The sequence below is a fragment of the Crinia signifera genome, chromosome 2 (assembly GCF_055691185.1).
Source record: "Crinia signifera chromosome 2, ASM5569118v1, whole genome shotgun sequence".
Lineage (NCBI taxonomy): Eukaryota > Metazoa > Chordata > Amphibia > Anura > Myobatrachidae > Crinia > Crinia signifera.
Window position 1 is genome coordinate 378927135 of NC_139218.1, and position 20359 is coordinate 378947493.

General features: G+C 46.9%; 1 protein-coding gene across 2 annotated transcripts in view; it reads left to right on the forward strand.

Annotated features, from left to right (window-relative positions):
* Positions 1-3819: 3819 nt before the first annotated feature.
* SLC36A4 (solute carrier family 36 member 4) overlaps positions 3820-20359 on the forward strand; it is a 174735-nt gene continuing 158195 nt past the window's right edge. The window contains exons 1-2 of one of the 2 annotated variants that reach the window (XM_083170136.1): positions 3820-4016; positions 17214-17325. In XM_083170136.1, the coding sequence (XP_083026262.1) occupies positions 3971-4016; positions 17214-17325 (158 nt within the window). In that variant the 5' untranslated portion in view covers positions 3820-3970. The remainder of the gene's footprint in view (positions 4017-17213; positions 17326-20359) is intronic. The other variant, XM_083170134.1, reaches the window with a different exon arrangement.

The window sequence follows — 20359 nt, forward strand, 5'->3', positions numbered from 1 at the left end:
GCAGCAAGTGCATTACAATGGGCCCCAGAGGACTATGGGACCCACTGCTGCCCAAACCAGCAATGAGTTATCGCCTGGCCCTCCTGCAGACCATTTTGGCAATACTGGATGAATGGTCCAGTGCAGGGAGCAGGGTGGTCCCCACTCACTGAAGGACCTGCCCCTTACCTTATAGAGGCAGAGATGACCTTGTGTACTGATTCACTTCTGTCTATGATTTAAATCAAACTCAAAACAAGTGTAATTGTCACTGTCTGCGCGAGTGCCACACTGAGGAAAGCCAAGGGGTGGGGGCCTGTCACAGGCAGAGCAGGGAGCACTGTGTTCCTGCCTCCACCAAGGTAAATTCCCCGTTATCCACACTGCGCAAGACATTGGCCCTTATTCAGATCTGATCGCAGTACAAATTTGTTCTCAAAATGGGCAAAACCATGCTGCACTGCAGGTGCGGCAGATGTAACATGTGCAGAGAGAGTTACATTTGGGTGGGGTATGTTGAAACTGAAATCTAAATTGCAGTGTAAAAATAATGCAGCCAGTATTTGCGCTGCACAGAAACAAGATAGCTCACACAAATCTAACTCTCTCTATACATGTTACATCTGCCCCACCTGCAGTGCCTTGGTTGTGCCAATTTTGAGAACACATTTATACTGCGATTAGATAAATTTGTGCATCTGGACCCACAAGCTCCGCTACTACCTAAAACTGTTGGCATTATAGCCGACAGGACTGGTCTCCTGACAGTCGGCATTGTCAGTGCTGAGATTCTGTACCCGATCCGTTACAAGACTGTTTGAACTGCCTCTGATCAACTTTTCTCTGGTAACCTCCTCTCCTTCTCCCACACTGTTTCCCACTTATGGAAAACCCTACCCCACACAACCGTAAGCTCCCCTTCATTCACACATTGAAGTAAAAATATTTAAGTGTTCTGTAATCCCATTTGTCTTATGCCGGCTACACACTAGAGCCAACATATCATGGGGGTTATTCTGGTTCATATGCTCGGACACGAATTTGCATCCTTGCAAGTGAACCAGATCCCGCCTTGCGAACGGTGGGATGCCGTCCATGCGTATCTACATACGGTGTAACTTATGCTGGTTGTGGCTGTCGATGGTAACTGCACCAATGGCCATCCCTAGCTTAAAGCAGAACGGAAGATCATTGTTTCAGTGTAATCAATGGCACTTGGATAAAAAAAAATGTAAAATAGGTTCAGCGTCATTTGTATATTCCAGATTGCAGTACCTCTGCATTGTGTTTGTGACAGTGATGCACCGCTGTCAGTGAGTAGGTAAGTGTGTCTGTCAGTGAGTAGGGAAGTGTGGCTGTCAGTGAGTCGGGGATGCACCGCTGTCAGTGAGGCGGGGATGCAAGTAGGGAAGTGGGGCTGTCAGTGAAGCTGGTATGCACCGCTGTCAATGAATAGGGAAGTGTGGCTGTCAGTGAGGTGGGGATACACCGCTGTCAGTGAGTAGGGAAGTGTGGCTGTCAGTGAGGTGAGGATACACCGCTGTCAGTGAGTAGGGAAGTGTGGCTGTCAGTGAGACAGGGATGTGCCGCTGTCAATATTCAATGCTGTGGGCGAGCGTTGACAGCAAGCAGAGCTTCCTGCTCGCTGTCACCACTTACTCTGTCAGTATTCAACGCAGCCCCCGCATACGCCAATTCCCCCTCGCTCCATTTTTTGAGCGAGGGGGAATTGACGTATGCTGCTCCAGAACCAGCGAGACTCGCAGCTAAATACAGCGAGTTTTCTGCACTAGCCGCGGGTCTCGCTGTTTTGGGGAATTCTCACCGTCCTATGACAGCAAGGATTTCCCCAGAACATTGAATAGAGCGAGCGGCCGGTGCGGGGGTTAAACAGCGGGGATCGCTGGTTTTCTGCAATCCTCGCTGTTTAACCCCCTTGCCGGCCGCATTGAATACCTGCCAGTGAGTAGGGAAGTGTGGCTGTCAGTGAGGCGGGTATGCACCACTGTCAGTGAATAGGGAAGTGGGGGTGTCAGGGAGGCGGGTATGCACCGCTGTCAGTGAGTAGGGAAGTGGGGCTGTCAGTGAGGCAGGGATGCACCACTGTCAGTGAGTAGGGAAGTGTGGCTCTCAGTGAGTCGGGGATGCACCGCTGTCAGTGAGTAGGGAAGTGTAGCTGTCAGTGAGGCAGGGATGTACCACTGTCAGTGAGTAGGGAAGTGTGGCTCTCAGTGAGGCGGGGATGCGTCGCTGCCAGTGAGTAGGTAAGCGTTGCCAACAATGAGGTGACGACTGGCGATGTGCAGCCATCAGTGGCCCACTTCTACACCTTTCATCCCTATACCATGTAACTGCCCACATCTGCACCATTTCTCCCTGCACTTTGTACATTCTACATTTGCACATTCTCTTCCTAAACCCTGTAACTTGGTTGGGGTCCCCATTAAATTTTTGCTATGGGGCCCATGAAGATGTAGTTACACCCTTGCCCCCACATGCTGGGCCTAGGGTATGTATGCACGGAGTTGTGGGTGTCAGTCTGAAGTGAAGTGAGTCCCCACATGCTGGACCTGGGGTATGTATGGAGCTGTGGGTGTCAGCCTGGAGTGAGTCCCCACATGCTGGACCTGGGGTATGTATGGAGCTGTGGGTGTCAGCCTGGAGTAGGGAGGCCAATCCCGGGATCGGCGGGATCTTAGCCTAAAAACGGCGGGATTTCAATCCCGGGATTGAGCCTTCCAATCCCGGGATTGCGGGATTAGTACCTGTTTGTAAAAATCCAGCAGACGGCTGTTTGGAACAGTGTCTGTGTGTGCTGAAGCGGCATGACGGTGGCCGGGCTACGCAGCGTGACCCCTGACATCACATAACGCTGCACAGCCCGGCCGCCGTCATGCCGCTGCAGCACACACAGACACTGTTCTGAACTTGTTCACCTGGCCGCCCGCCCGCTGAGGAGCTCCCAGTCGCCCGCCCGCTAAGGAGCTCCAAGCCGCCCGCCCGCTGCGCAGCACCTAGCCGCCCGCTGAGCAGCTCCCAGACAAGCTGAGTAGCTCCCACCCGCATGCCCGCTGGAGATGGTCCTGCTACTGCCTGTCACCACCATCATGTAAGTGACAACGCAGTGCAGGGCAGGAGGGATAGTGGGGATTAGTCTGCCGTGTTAATGTGCGGGTCGGCCAGTTTGGGGAGGAGGGACGTGTTTTTTTTTTTTTTTTTAACTATGGAGGCCAATCCCGGGAATCCCGGGATTGAGCATTTTTCAATCCCAAATCCCGGGATCGAAAAAATGCCCCGGGACTGGCATCCCTAGCCTGGAGTGAGTCCCCACATGCTGGACCTGGGGTATGTATGGAGCTGTGGGGTGTCAGCCTGGAGTGAGTCCCCACATGCTGGATCTGGGGTATCAGTCTGGAGTGAGTCCAGACATGCTGGCACTGGGGTATGTATGGAGCTGTAGGTGGGAGTCTGGAGTGAGTCACCCCCACTTGCTTGTCCTGGGGTATGTATGGAGGCATCATGCGGTTGAGCTATAACTATAGTATAAGAGTACGTATAGAATGTCTCAGATGAAAGTCTCTCAGCAGGAATATCCCAGGGCCATGCAGCTTGGAGAGTGTCTGTGTGAATGATGAAGTACAACCACACAGGGGCCAAAAACAACAAGACACATTTCCCTCCGCATCCCGGCTTATGATGCTCCATATCTGTATCTATCCTCCTCCCGGAGGCCGGGAACGAGTGGTTGGTCAACTATACTTGCTCCCAGCCTCAGTGTATAAGTACCAATCTACCACGTGACTTCTCACCAAGTGACGTCCACGCAAGTATCCGCCCATTCCAATCAGAGCTGGGTTCTATGGAGAGGGGGCGTGGTTGTTGTGAAGATACACGTGGAGGTGGGCGCGTCCGGTGTCCGGAGCCTGCGCACTGAGGTTCCGGGCCGGCTTCTAATGTCGGGTGATGTTGTGGAGTTTCCGGCTGTGGCGAGATGACAGCAGTAGAACCCGGCGGCTCCCGTCCGGGGGAGGATATAGGTAGGGACACTGCTCACCGGGAGTGACAACGTGTCTCCCGCCTGGCTCTGCCACTGTCTTCATTATCCGTGTCACTATCATGCCTCTGTCACTGCTCACTACTACTGTCACTGCTCACTACTGCCTCTGTCACTGCTCACTACTGCCTCTGTCACTGCTCACTACTGCCTCTGTCACTGCTCACTGCTACCTCTGTCACTGCTCACTGCTACCTCTGTCACTGCTCACTGCTACCTCTGTCACTGCTACCTCTGTCACTGCTCACTACTACTTCTGTCACTACCACATACTGTATGTCACTGCTCACTACTACCTCTGTCACTGCTCACTACTGCCTCGTTCACTGCTACTTCTGTCACTGCTCACTACTACTGTCACTGCTCACTACTACTTCTGTCACTACCACATATGTCACTGCTCACTACTACATCTATCACTGCTCACTACTGCCTCGCTCACTGCTACATCTGTCACTGCTCACTACTACTTCTGTCACTACCCATTACTACCTCTGTCACTGCTCACTACTGCCTCTGTCACTGCTCACTACTGCCTCTGTCACTGCTCACTACTGCCTCTGTCACTGCTCACTACTGCCTCTGTCACTGCTCACTACTGCCTCTGTCACTGCTCACTACTACCTCTGTCACTGCTCACTACTACCTCTGTCACTGCTCACTACTACTTCTGTCACTGCCCATTACTACCTCTGTCACTGCTCACTACTACTTCTGTCACTGCTCACTACTGCCTCTGTCACTGCTCACTGCTACCTCTGTCACTGCTCACTGCTACCTCTGTCACTGCTCACTACTACTTCTGTCACTACCACATACTGTATGTCACTGCTCACTACTACCTCTGTCACTGCTCACTACTGCCTCGTTCACTGCTACATCTGTCACTGCTCACTACTACTGTCACTGCTCACTACTACTTCTGTCACTACCACATATGTCACTGCTCACTACTACATCTGTCACTGCTCACTACTGCCTCGCTCACTGCTACATCTGTCACTGCTCACTACTACTTCTGTCACTACCCATTACTACCTCTGTCACTGCTCACTACTGCCTCTGTCACTGCTCACTACTGCCTCTGTCACTGCTCACTACTGCCTCTGTCACTGCTCACTACTGCCTCTGTCACTGCTCACTACTGCCTCTGTCACTGCTCACTACTACCTCTGTCACTGCCCATTACTACCTCTGTCACTGCTCACTACTACTTCTGTCACTGCTCTGTCACTGCTCACTACTGCCTCTGTCACTGCTCACTACTGCCTCTGTCACTGCTCACTACTGCCTCTGTCACTGCTCACTACTGCCTCTGTCACTGCTCACTACTGCCTCTGTCACTGCTCACTACTGCCTCTGTCACTTCTCACTACTACTTCTGTCACTGCTCACTACTACTTCTGTCACTGCTCACTACTGCCTGTCACTACTGCCTCTGCCACTGCTCCCTACTGCCTCTGTCACTGCTCCCTACTACCTCTGTCACTGCTCCCTACTACCTCTGTCACTGCTCCCTACTGCCTCTGTCACTGCTCCCTACTGCCTCTGTCACTGCTCAATACAACCTCTGTCACTACTCAATACTACCTCTGTCACTATCATTCCCCTGTCACTGCTCACTACTTCATATGTCATTATCATTCCCCTGTCACTGCTCACTACGGCCTCTGTCACTACTACCTCTGTCACTGCTCACTACGGCCTCTGTCACTATCATTCCTATGTCACTGCACACTACTACCTCTGTCACTATCAAACCCCTGTCACTTCTATGCTACATCTGTCACTGCTCACTACTTCATAGTTCAGTATCATTCCCCTGTCACTGCTTACTACTACTACCTCTGTCACTATTTTACCTGTCACTGCTCACTACTACCTCTTTCACTAGCATACCCCCCTCTCATTGCTAACTACTACTTCTGTCACTATCATAACCCCTGTCACCATCATACCCTTGTCACTATTACACTACATCTGTCACTGCTCACTACTTCATATGTCACTAGCATGACCACTGTCATTGCTCACTACTACCTATGTCACTATAATACCCGTCACTGCTCACTACTTCCTTTGTTACTGCTAACTACTGCCTCTGTCACTATCATTCCTCTGTCACTGCCCACAACTACCTCTGTCTCTATCATACCCCTGTCACTACTATGCTACATCTGTCACTGCTCACTACTACCTCTGTCACTGCTCACTACTACCTCTGTCACTGCTCACTACTACCTTTTTTAGTGCTAACTATTGCCTCTGTCACTATCATTCCTCTGTCACTGCCCACAACTACCTCTGTCTCTATCATACCCCTGTCACTACTATGCTACATCTGTCCCTGCTCACTACTTCATATGTCACTATCATTCCCCTGTCACTGCTCACTACTACTTCTGTCGCTATCATACCTGTCACTGCTCACTACTACCTCTGTCTCTATCATACCTCTGTCACTGCTCACTCTGTCGCTATCATACCTCTGTCACTGCTCACTACTACCTCTGTCGCTATCATACCTGTCACTGCTCACTACTACCTCTGTCGCTATCATACCTGTCACTGCTTACTACTACCTCTGTCGCTATCATACCTCTGTCACTGCTCACTCTGTCGCTATCATACCTCTGTCACTGCTCACTACTACCTCTGTCGCTATCATACCTGTCACTGCTCACTACTACCTCTGTCTCTATCATACCTCTGTCACTGCTCACTCTGTCGCTATCATACCTCTGTCACTGCTCACTACTACCTCTGTCGCTATCATACCTGTCACTGCTCACTACTACCTCTGTCGCTATCATACCTGTCACTGCTCACTACTACCTCTGTCGCTATCATACCTGTCACTGCTCACTACTACCTCTGTCACTAACATATCCCCTGCCATTTCTCACTACCTCTGTCACTATCATACCCCTGTCTCTGCTCACTACTACCTCTGTCACTATCATACACCTATTACTGCTATCGCTGTCACTTCTCACTACTACCTCTCTCAGTAAAGTATTACACCTGTATCACTACTATCCCTGTTCTTATCATACCCCTATCACTATTATCTCTGTCTCTATAATGCCTCTTACTGATGTTATCTCTTTTACTATCATTCCTGTGTTCGAGTTCAAGTCATTGCTACTTCTGTTGCTATCTTCCCCTTATCATTAATATCCCTGTCACTATAAAGAAAGAGACCAATTTAAGCTATACTACAGTATACAACAATTGTCCAGATATACCAATAACTGGGAGATCCACCTGCTTCATTGCATTGAATGAGTGTTCCACTGATAAACAGCGGCCAGAAACTTTCAGCTTTGTTTCTCTGGTCAGCATTGACAATAGTCTCGAGAGTTCCTGATATCGTGCCATTTGTCATTTTTTGGGGGTGCTGCCTAGGACAATGATGTACAATAGAAAAACAGGAAAGGAAAGGATTGTCTCTTTGTTGGCGCACTTGAAGAAGAAAAGAAGAGTGATGGCAATTGCAAAGATGGCCATCCCTACTTGTCTGCTCCTTACAACTGCTACAAAGTAAACATACCAATCCTTTAAAATGAATTGATACTTAATACAAGGCTATCATTGCATAGTAATACATAAGGTTTTGGTTTAACACTGTATCAAGACATAAAAGACCACCATAATAAAAATAATACAGAAATGAAATGACACACACAGCCAGAATTATAATTTAATACTTATTTTATTAATTTTTGATTACTTTTGAATACATTTCACGTAAACAACTTTTCTTTTAAAGGAATATCAATAAAAGGCAAATTTTTTAAATCACTCTTCTTTTCTTCTTCAAGTGCGCCAACAAAGAGACAATCCTTTCCTTTACTGTGTTTCTGCTATATTAGAACATCAATAATATATGTATGTTTTAAATAAGCATATATGGAAGCTGCTGGCAAGGAGTGCTGGTCCTTGTACTGCTGCTATATTGGAGGCTTTTGGGAAAGTTAGCTATAAGAACAGAGGAACTAATGGTCCAATATAGGGACTCTCATTGTTTGTAGTAAGGACCACCCTGGTGCTGGTTTCTGAAATACAGGGGGACCCCCATTTTGTTTTCCATTGTATTTCTGGAACCTGCACCAGCTCAGTTAGCACGGGTCTGGTTATACTCGTGTGGTCTATTTTTCCATTCGAGTTTTTAGCTGAGTTCACGGACGAATTCCGCTATATTTTTGTAAATTTGCCGATCTGATAGAACTCTATGGTTCTATACGGCTGAGTTCTATCGATGGTGTACTCATTCTGCTGAGCTTGCCATACATATACGGCAAATCGGCCTAATTCGGTTAATACTAAATTAGCTGATCATCATGTCCTGCCCATAATTAAGATTAAATGGGTTATGAATTTGTGCATTCGTACACATTCAATCTTAGTGAATTTCCCCCCGCAATCTCTGACTGCCGTTTATACTGAAATCAGGCAGCCATCCAATAAATGGGTGCCGGATGATGCTCTGAAAGTGGGGATCGCAACAGTCAGTATACCGACTGGTGGTGCTCGGACAGAGCAGATCCCAACTCACAGTGGCTATTGTCCCTTGTGGAGGGGTCCACAACCCCCATAGAGGGAGAAAAGAATGTGCGGCGAGCATAGTGAGCCACCTGTCCCACAAGGGGCTTCTTTGCGCTCGCCCCTTTGTCGGAGCATCGGCAGTTGGGAGCCCAACGTCACTGTCGGAGCCCCATACCACACCCAAATAAATGTATAGATTTGTCTTTTGTTTTTGTGTAACTTGTATAAGCTTTTGATTTAGCAATAATACTTCAAGTCCATAAATTATTATTATTTTCCCCCTGTTGGGTCTAAATATGACTCTTTATTGTGCGTTCATCAGCTGTTCCAGGCTCCATACTGATCTTCCTTTCTGCGATAAGTAAAACATTCTCCCGATTCATTCTTTCAGAACTTCCCTTTCCTTTTTATTTGGTATTCTTATTTATTGTCTGGTTATTATATAATTCATATCAACTTGTCACCTGTCACTTCTAAGGACGATGTCCCCGTCTGGTTGCCTTGTGAATTGAATGTTGCATTAAAGTACTGTACATTTTCAAAGTCATTTATTCGGTTTGGTTTGTTTGTTTGTTTTTCATCTTTTACTTGTACGTAGAACATGTAAAACCTTTTTTAGTTTGTCCAACTTTGTTCATACAGTACATGTATGTGTGATTAATGCAATCTTTAGACTGCAAATATATTTCTTTAGAACTTATATTCTCCATAATACAAATGTTTGCAGTATTTACCTTTTGAAGAAAAAACGTAAAATATTGCCTTCTGCTTGATGTACAGCAATCACACAACGCGGGGCTTCTCATCCGTTACCGTCTTCTTTAGTGTTGCCGAAAACGTCTTTCATGGGAAAATACTTTAAAGAAAATTCTTTGAAGAAAGAAACAAAAAATATTAACCGTCCGCATGTTAAAATAAATAAATAAAGCGAAATAAAAACAAAATATCAGTTAATAGATATTTGAATTTCCCGAACAGTGCTTGGGGATTATTTCCTACTAGTTAAAAGCCCATGAAAATGATGGTTTCTGTTACCCACCCCCATACCTATCTGATACTCCTACCTCCAATCTCTGTATTTACAGCTCCCCAACTGATCATTGTCCCTGCAAAATTTCCTTTCACTTTCTGTTATTACATCTTTTAGCACACAGAGGAGCAATTTGTGTCCTTCCAGTGGCCTCTAGTGGTCACTGACGGTACTTCACGTCAAAGAGGTGAGGAGAAGTAGGACATCTAGTAGGACAGAGTGTGCCTCTAGTGTCTGTGTTATATTATGTCCAATGTCGACACTCCGTATCATTAATGACGATTGATATCTGCTTAACATGAAGGTCAATTTGGCTATAAAGTCAAGGACCTGCATGTTCATCGGGTCTCGGTGACCTCAATAAATGATCTTGTTTACTGATTGTTCAGTGTGTATGCACAATATCGGGATCGGCGGACTATATTGTTATTTATATTGGTCGCGGCCCCTATTTAGTGCAGGGGTCCTCAAGCTATTTTGCTCTGGGACCCCATCAGATGATAAAAATAATGACAGGACCCCAGCAAGTTACTGCAGAAGGTCATCACATCACATGTGTAGTCAGCAGACAGCACATACATGGCAGCATTGTGGAGGCACAGAGTGATGGGAGGAGTCTAATATACCATAACCCATCACATCACATGTGTAGTCAGCAGACAGCACATACATGGCAGCATTGTGGAGGCACAGAGTTATGGGAGGAGTCTGATATACCATAACCCATCAAATCACATGCGTAGTCAGCAGACAGCACCTACATGGCAGCATTGTGGGGGCACAGAGTGATGGGAGGAGTCTAATATACCATAACCCATCACATCACATGCGTAGTCAGCAGACAGCACATACATGGCAGCATTGTGGAGGCACAGAGTGATGGGAGGAGTCTGATATACCATAACCCATCACATCACATGTGTAGTCGGCAGACAGCACATACATGGCAACATTGTGGAGGCACAGAGTTATGGGAGGAGTCTGATATACCATAACATCACATGTGTAGTCAGCAGACGGCACATACATGGCAGCATTGTGGAGGCAGAGTGATGGGAGGAGTCTAATATACCATAACCCATCACATCACACGTGTAGTCAGCAGACAGCACATACATGGCAGCATTGTGGTGGCACATAGTGATGGGAGGAGTCTGATCTACCATAACCCATCACATCACATGTTGTAGGCAGCAGACAGCACATACATGGCAGCATTATGGAGGCACAGAGTTATGGGAGGAGTCTGATATACCATAACCCATCACATCACATGTGTAGTCAGCAGACAGCACATACATGGCAGCGTTGTGGAGGCACAGAGTAATGGGAGGAGTCTGATATACCATAACCCATCACATCACATGTGTAGTCAGCAGACAGCACATACATGGCAGCATTGTGGAGGCACAGAGTGATGGGAGGAGTCTGATATACCATAACCCATCACATCACATGTGTAGGCAGCAGACAGCACATACATGGCAGCATTGTGGAGGCATAAACTGATGGGAGGAGTGAAATATATACCATAACCCATCACATCACACGTGTAGTCAGCAGACAGCATATCTTTTTGGCAGTTTTCCAGCATTTCAAAGCAAATAGTCAACTGTCATTTGCTCTCATACATTACCAGGTATTTGTTCCAACCAGCCAGATCTGACAATCGATCTGTATATGTATGGCCAGCTTTACACAGGAGTCTTAATTCCCTGCCGATGACTGATTGCAAACCTTAAATAATGTTAATATATTGTAGTAGCCTCAGTGGGAGGATGAAGACGCAATTGTCCGCTCCAACCCAGTTGCGGCCCAGCTTGAAACCCCTTTTACACTGACAGCCGGACCCGGTATAATGATGGGTGAGTGATGTCATCAGAGGTGGCTCCTGAGACGGCACCTAGAGATGAGATACTGTCCCAGCCCCGGCAGCTTCATTGCTGCTAACAGGTTCTGGGTCGCATTGTCCCGGGTTACCTGTTTACCTAGAACCGTGAGCCGGGTTGAATCCATGTTCAACTCTGCTTGCTACCCGGGTTGAAATGCCTGGTCACTCGACCCGGGTAGTTTCAAATGGGAGCATTTACACTGCACAATCTCCTGGGTTGCTGAGTGTTCATGTGCAATAATTCGGGATATTTATGTCAGTGTAAAAGGGGTATTACGTAGATGGTCCCAGCCAGTATTTTTATTGTGAACCAGTGAGCCATGCCTACTTCTTTAGTGTCCTCTCCGGGAGAAGCCTGTAGAGGAAACACTTCAGATCACTTCAGGGTGGGGTGGGGCCAAACTGGCTGACAAGGGGCGGAGCTGAATGGCTTTATTCCTGCGATTGCTGGTGTGAGAGTCACACCATCCTGTCCGCATCACTCCTGGGCAGGCAGGATGTGGAACATATGTCTACTCATCTGGAACTGCAGGGGACTAACCAAAAAATGTGGTACCCCCCCTACAGGAGGGTAGGCAACTATGCAGTAGGTTGTTTTATCAAACATATGTCCGAATATTAAAAAATAAATAAATAAATACACCAATACATTTTTCACGCAGTCTAGGACGTGAGAGAACCATCTTTAGCTGCACAAACGACTTTGAGTCCATTGGGTACCTTGCACATTGTTTGGTAGTGATTTCTGCCCCTTCTCCCTTGCAGGTTTGTGCCAAATTTTCCAGGTTGGTCTTCTGATACTTGTTGGATGCAATTTTCAAATGGTGCCATAGATACTCAATAGGTTTGAGATCTGGATTTTGACTTGGTCATTGTAGAGCAGGGCTGGCCAAACCGGTCCTCTGGAGTTACCAACGGTCCACGTTTACCAGACCTAACTGTCAGATACTGTCCCACTATCAAACATGTGCTGCATTCATTCCTACTATAGATCCACATGTGGCCTGATATACATGAACTGTTGGTAGATCTGGAGGACATGTTTAGCCACCTGCTCCATTGGTCCTTCAGTCTTTACAAGATGCCCAGTCCCCACTGGGGAAACACATCCCCACAGTGTGATGCTGACACCCCCACACATTGCTGTAAGGGTGGTGGTTGCTGATGAATGGACAATGGGCCTGACCTGGTGACTCTGTTGCCTGTGAGTCCTGTGGCATGAGTGCGTCTGGCTTTGGTGCCTGGGAGTATAGAGCCGTCGCTGTGTTCATACATGACTTGGCCAGCATGGGTATATCCCTAGAGATTGGCTTCACAAAGGGGCAAGTTCATTTTTTCCTCTTCTAGTCCGTATTGTGACGTTCGTATGCTCCAGTGACGTTTTATTGATAAACTAGTTTCCAGCTCATCAAAATGATGGAACACAATAACAGTAATTTCTGCGCTATCCAGTGGGTGCTGGTATGCAAAACTCTTTACTCCCCCCCTCCCCATAGAGGTGAGGAGCTATATTAGCCTTTAATTCATACTTGCCTACAGAGGAGACTGTCAGCAGCACTTCTGGGGCAGGGCTTGATTTAAACGTCATCAAGCCCCGCCCCCATTATGGCAAATTTTGCAATTCGTGGGTCTTCAAGGAGGGGGCTGGGCTAAAATGGTGCTATTTGCATATTTAGCCCACCCCACCTCACGAAAACCCACAAATCGCAGTAATTTAAGGCTGCTGTGGGGTATACGCAGGGAGGTGCGGCGGTATCTGGGAGGGTTGCCCACATTTCCAGGGGACCCAATTTTTGGGAGCCTCCCGGCCGTTCCGGGAAGGTCGGCAACTCTGCTTTAATTATGTAGGGTTGTATTAGCGGCTGGATTTGGGACCAGTTAAGTAGTAATTGTGGATGTTAAGCCCTGTACACACAGGGCAACTGAGCGTATGATGCAGCACAGATCGGCTCAGCACGGATTGGCTCAGCACAGATCACTCCGCACACAGCGATGTGTGCTGAGCGATCTGTCACTGCCCGTGTTCTCTGAAGAGACAACACTGGCGATCACTACATATATACTGCATGCGGTATAAATCCAGATTCACGCATAATCGTCACCGGGGGCCATACACACGGAACCATCCCTGCTTCATTTCCAACTTACCAATTTATTTTCTATCGGATGACGTGGGCCTGGAAATGTTATTGGTGTAATAAACTTATTTTTAAAAGTGATTTTCGGCAACCCCAGGTGGTTTACTTGGCCGTGTTATGTTTCTCTATTAATATTAGATTGCAATAACCTGTACACTTTGATCAGGATTATGCCTCTGGTGTTATTAATTATGATTTCCAGGAGCCGAAATGTGCAATTACCTAGAACTTTCTATGTTTGATGTTAAGTAAAGCATTAACGAGCAAGCAGCCTGGGGCTCTCATAGGCTATACGGTCCATAGGGCGACATTGTCCAGATCGGTAGTCAAATGCGGTATGCACACGGTCAACACAGGCAACAGGTCAAAGTGGCAATTGTTGACATAACAAGTCGACATAAGTTTTTTTTTTTTTTTTTACTTTTTTCTTTTTTCTTTTTTTTTGGTCTTTTTTTCTTTTTTTGGAACTTTTACTTCCACGTGGATGGTAAAGTGTCCTGCCCTGAAGCATGATGGTACACTGGGGTTCCACATGCTCAGGTATCAACATATTGACCTTGTGACCATTGACAAAGACACTGTCTGCCCTTCTCATAGCAACCGAACTCTCAATCCAGCTCATCTGCCTGCATTATATAGTCTGTGCCATCATTTTTGGGGAATACATGTATTGGCATCTATCTTTCTTATACCCCTTATATACACCGCTGCAAAAACCCAGATTTTTCCCTCATGGACCCAGGTCAGCGGTTGTGTAAAAGAGGTCTCCAGCGTCCTGTGGTCAGTGTTGAGGTTAGGCGGGGTGCGCACAGACAGCAGCGGAGGCAGGGCGGAGGTGAATGGATGCCTGTGTGAGGAACCGTTGCCTAGAGACATAGCAGCTCCAATGACCCTTTGGACAGCGCGCTGTATGCAGACCCTGCTTCTTATTTAAACAACTTAAAGTAATTTCTCAATCAGGTGGCATGCACAATACATATGAAGATTGCAACCTCATTATATAATAATTAATCTGGGCGATTACTTATCTTCGGCTTTAAGTGCCTTTTTCCTGGCACCAGTCTGCAAGCTGCAACGGGCAGCGGCTTCCTACAATCAAGTGGGTGACTGTGATTAAGACTCTTTAACATACAAATAGAGAGCAATAAGTCAAGAGCAGACGCTCTCAGAAGCATTGGGTAGCTAATAACTGGATTGCAGGACGCAGGTTCCCTGATACAAGGCTCTCCCGCGCTGACTGGAGCTGCGCTTTGCCGTATCAAAGGCCGACGTGAGATCTGAGAACTAATTTTCAAGAGAATACTTAAAAAAGAAAAAAAATATTTATATGTGTAACAGAAGCCGTCAGCTAGTACTCGGCCTGGAGAGAATGTGATCGTGTTATTTTACAAGGCTCTCTGCAAAAGACCGTTTGAAGCTGGTAACCTTTTGGAGTTAGTGGCGTAACTGCCGCTTCTTTCTGCACTGTCTCTGTGATATCATAGAGACCCTCTGCACTGATTCTATTGCGCTGAACGTTCTTCATAGTATTTCTGTTTCAGAATTGCCACAAGTTGTTAAGCAAATAAAATAATAATTATATACGTACAGAGTACATTTCCGTGTACCTCACAGGCAGTGGCGGTATCCGGTTGATTGTAAAAAGATCACCCTCTATTGGTCGACATGGTCAACAGAACGTATGGTCGACATAAGCCTTTCAAAATTTGGTACTTGTTTCCTAGCACGGCGCCCATCTCGTTGATTGTATGCCTTAAGTTTAAGGCACTTAAGGCATACAATCAACGCGATGGACCCGATTTTGTGTCAATCACCAGCTAATTTGCCAGTGAAAGACAAAATCGGGTTGATCGCATCCATCGCGGCCCCTAATAAGGGGACGCGATCAACGCGATTTTCCCATAGGGAACAATGTAAAATTATTTTTAAAGTGAAAACCGGGTTGATCGCGTAAGGTCGCGGGCCATTATGATGCGATCAACCTGATTTTACCAATATGGGCCAATATGGCCAATTTCAGATTGAATATGGTTAAAAAGTATGTTTAATGCCCCCCCCCCCCATTGTTAACGCCACCCCACTATTGACACCAACCCGAAGCACTATTGACACCAACCCGCCCCACTATTGACACCAACCCGCCCCGCGATGGGCGGCGGTACGCGTCCTCCGACCTTTTCATACCCCTACTATCCACGTCGGCGTGGAGTTGATATTATATAGTGTGGCGAGCGCAGCGAGCCACCGAGCCCGAAGCGTGGCGAAGGGACGCGGATACCTGTGAAGGTATCCGCGTCCCCTCGCGTGGCTCGCCTCGCTGCGCTCGCCACACTATATAATATCAACTCCATGCTCGCCATGCTTCGGGTTGGCGTCAATAGTGGGGTGGGTTAACAATGGTGGGGGGGGGGCATTTGAAACATGAGGGGGGGTTTGGTATTAAAATGGGGGGTTTTTACATTAAAATCAATGTAAAATCGGGTCTCAGGGACCATTTTACATTGATTGCAATGAAAAAATTGGGTCGATCGCATCGCATGTGATTTGGTTGGCATGCGATGCGATCGACCCGATTTTTTCGACCCGATGGATACAATCAAAATCGGTGGCGCCGTGCTAGGAAACAAGTACCCAAAATTTTTACCACTTTTTATAACTTTTTTTCATACGTGAACTACAATTGGAAGCGGTATCCTGTTCTGAGTGTAGCGGGGGTGCTAAAATGGTCACCCCATAAACCTAAAAAAATCACGTTGACTATTTTTTTGTCAACAATGTGTGTGTGTCAAACTTTGCTCATGGCAACTTATTGCAAGTGGACCTTTCAGGGTTGACATAGACCTTTTTTACTGTCAACTAACAAAAGAACAATCGGGTGCTATAACTGTGTCTCCGCTCCACCGATATATATATATATATAGACAATGATAATCTAAAGATAAGTAAATATATGTATGTATGTATGTATGTATATATATATATATATATATATATATGAGAGAGCGCCACACGACTAGAGAATGAAAAAATATCCAAATTTATTATAAGAATTAATTCTTTAAGAAGTATTTAAAATGAACAAATCACATATACAAATAATTCACAATAAAATCATTGGGGTCTATTCAATGCCGTGGGCGAGCGGTGACAGCGAGCAGGGCTTCCTGTGCAGATAGGCCCTTCAGGTCCAGGAGAATCCACACCCTGCTCCCATTCCTGTCGCCTGCAACCACGTCCCTGTCACCTGCAACTACAGGGCTTTTAGATGGATATTTTCCACCACGTGCAGCGGAATAGTCATTTTGAGATCCTTATATTACCTATTCTTGAAATATTTTTTTTTTAAATGAATCGCTGTGATCGCCCCTCCGGCCTTATACAATAAAATAAACAACTTTTTCTAAACCTATTTTCCAACTGAAGAGTAAAAACAAATAAGGCCGCCCTATACATTTCCATTTGGCCCAAGAAATGAATGATTTTGCTTCTATGTAATATGTGTCCGCTCTGTATGGAAATGCATACCTGCCTTTAGCGCTGTCACAATGCTTCTCCCTGTAATTTATTCTGCAGACATGGAAGTGATGAAACCTCTCATCGGACATGAAGGAAATTCTGATGGCTTCTCCGATGACAATCAGCCCGCTCAACGACGCCACCGCCCCGACAATGAGGACGGCCTGACGTATGTATTGTGGCTTTCAGACTATCCCTCTCATTATTCTTATTCATGTAATTAGTTCTGTCAACGGTGGTAATCGGTCCTGGAACCCCCCAGCATGAAGCGGTGGCACTGCACAGTCCTGCTAATGTCACGTTTAATGGGTTTTATACATAATCCCACATAGCGGTGAATTCATTTTAGCGGAACATCAACGTACTTCACTCTCCTGGGAAGCTACGGCTGCAATTATTATGGAGGGTTAAATATTTGATTTGCTGGATACCGTGGCGTTATACTGTAATCTCCTTTACGTTGTATATTTTGGCATCTGCTGTGTTAATGTATGTACTAATGTGGCATACTTATCAGATGTAGATGAGTACGATGAGAAGAGAACATGTCTATGACAGGTTTGGGTCGTTGTTGTGCAGTGATTAGCTCTTTCGACTTTTAAATTGCCTGCGTGCCGGGTAATGGCAGACGCGTTAAGCAGACTTACAGCGTAGCGGCGACAGATTCAGCGATATATCACGTATTTTAATTAGTAGCTATAAACACGAACAGCGATGCAATCAAGCAAACGTTTCTTCCTCGTGTTGTTTAATCCTGACTTGAATTAATTTTGGCCCCTGTCTGTTTACAGAATCTCTTTATCTCATCTGTCCTTTTTGTTCCGAGCATATCAGTTAGGTGTGAGTGGGTTTCTACTTCCACCCTGCTTCAGTGATTTTGGTTCGTACTCTTATACCGCTTTTCCACTGACTTAAAATTTCCGGGTGTTTTTGCACATGAACGGGGTTCTTGTCAGTGGAAATGGCAACCAAGTAAAAGTCCCGAGTCGATTCTTACCCGGGACTCAAGTTGGGTTTTTAGTGGGTTAAAATGGCTCTCATCTTTGTTTTTTGAACCGCCCTCCCACTGCTGACCAGCCGGCCTCCCTGCTGGTGCCCGCTAGCATGTCTTTTACCCCCCTACCGGTGCCCGTCTGCCGGTCGTTGACCCCCACTGCTGACCACCTGCCGGTGCCTCCCCCCCCCTCCTGCTGCCATGCTTTCCCGTGTTTCCCTTTTCAGTGTAAAAGGGATCAACTATGGAAAATAGGTCAGTGGTATCGGGGACCATGGAAGGGGATCCACCGAAATCCCAGGTCAAAATAGCAGGGGTGACATTTAATAGAATTTTTTCGAAAGCGCATAATTAATGAGATGCGAAATGCGGCAAAAATAGCGCTTTTTTTTTTTTGCCTCGAAATCTCACATTCTGAAGTGGCGATTTTTAGTAACGCCGGAACTTGCATCCAGATGTTTTCCCGTTATAAAGTATACAAATCGCATATTTAATGAGATGCGAATTCGGGAAAATGTTACTAATAATCGCCACACATGCAGACCAGGTTGTTATGGGCGAATTTGACAGAACCATGCCCAGATCATTGCGATCTGGGCATGGTTCTATGGTAAAATATGTGTAAACGTTTAATTTTTTTTTTAAAATGGCGTGAAGTCCCCCCTCCTGAGCATTACCAGCCCCGGGCTCATTCAGCTGGACCTGGTTCCAAAAATACAGGGGGCAAAAAGTCTAGGGGTCCCCCGTATTTCTGAACCCAGCCCCGGACTCTTGGACCGGTTCTGGTTCCAAAAATACGGTGGTCAACAAAACTGGGGTCCCCTGTATTTTGAAACCAGCGCCGGGCTCCAAGAGCCCGCGGTGTCATGCCACAGCCGGGGGACACTTTTTACATAAGGTCCCTGGCTGTATCATGCTCACCGTGGGTGCTCAGCCTTGGACGGGGTACCTGGGCGAGGGGGGACCCCCCCCCAATAAAGGGTCCCCCCCAGGCTTCACCCATCCAGGGCTGAAGCCCGGGGCTGTCACCGGCGTCCGTGGGCTTTGGACGCCGGCCTGATAGGGTTAAATCAGCCATACAAAACATTGCTTTATACAGGTGAACTACAAGTCCCACCAGGCCTCCCCCGCATGCTGGGACTTGGCGAACCACAAGTCCCAGCATGAAGGGCACTAATGGGCCCACTGGGACTTGTAGTCCACCTTGAAAAAGAATGTTACAAACCCCACAAACACTGAGAACAGTAAGTTTATTACACACACACACACATTAATTTTACACCAATGTACTTACACCACCAGGCTCCAGTGCAGGCAGCAGGGTAAGCCGTTTTCCTCCGTCACTGCTGACAGCTTCTATAGCGCTGTCAGAGCGCTATAGAAGCTGTTAGCATGGTTGGCTCTATGCATCTCCATGGAGACGCTTTCAACCAATCATGGAGCTAAGCGTCTCCATGGTGTAAAATTAATGTATGTGTGTAATTAACTTGTACTGTCTCAGTGTTTGTGTTTTTTTTAACATTCTTTTTACAGGAGGACTGCATGCTGGGACTTGTGGTTCGCCAAGTCCCAGAATGCAGGGGAGGCCTGCTGGGACTTGTAGTTCACCTGTATAAAGCAATGTTTTGTATGGCTGATTTAACCCTATCAGGCCGGCGTCCACAGCCCACGAACGCCGGTGACAGCCCCGGCTTCAGCACTGGATGGGTGAAGCCTCCGGGGGCCCCTTTATTGGGGGTCCCCCCTCCCTCAGGTACTGTTGGAGCCCGGTGCTGGTTTCAAAATACGGGGGACCCCCAGTTTTTTTTGTCCCCTCGTATTTTTGGAACCAGGACCGGGCTGGTTTCAGAAATACGGGGGCCCCCCTATGCTTTTTGTCCCCTTTTTTTTTGGAACCAGGACCGGCTCAAAGAGCCCGGGGCTGGTTATGCTCAGGAGGGGGGAACACGCCATTTTTTATTTTGTACACAAAATCGCACATGTCCTCAAAATCGCACTTTATCGCACTTTTTTTGCCCGGAATTCGCATCTCATTAAATATGCGCATTCCGGGGATAAAAAAAAGCGATTTAAAAAAGTGCGAACCTATTACCTCATTGCTGCGAGGCATTAATGCTAACCATTACACCGTCCATGCTGTCCCAAAATGTACGGGTACACTAGGGTGACCAACTCATCCCTTTAATCCGGGACACATATTAATTACACA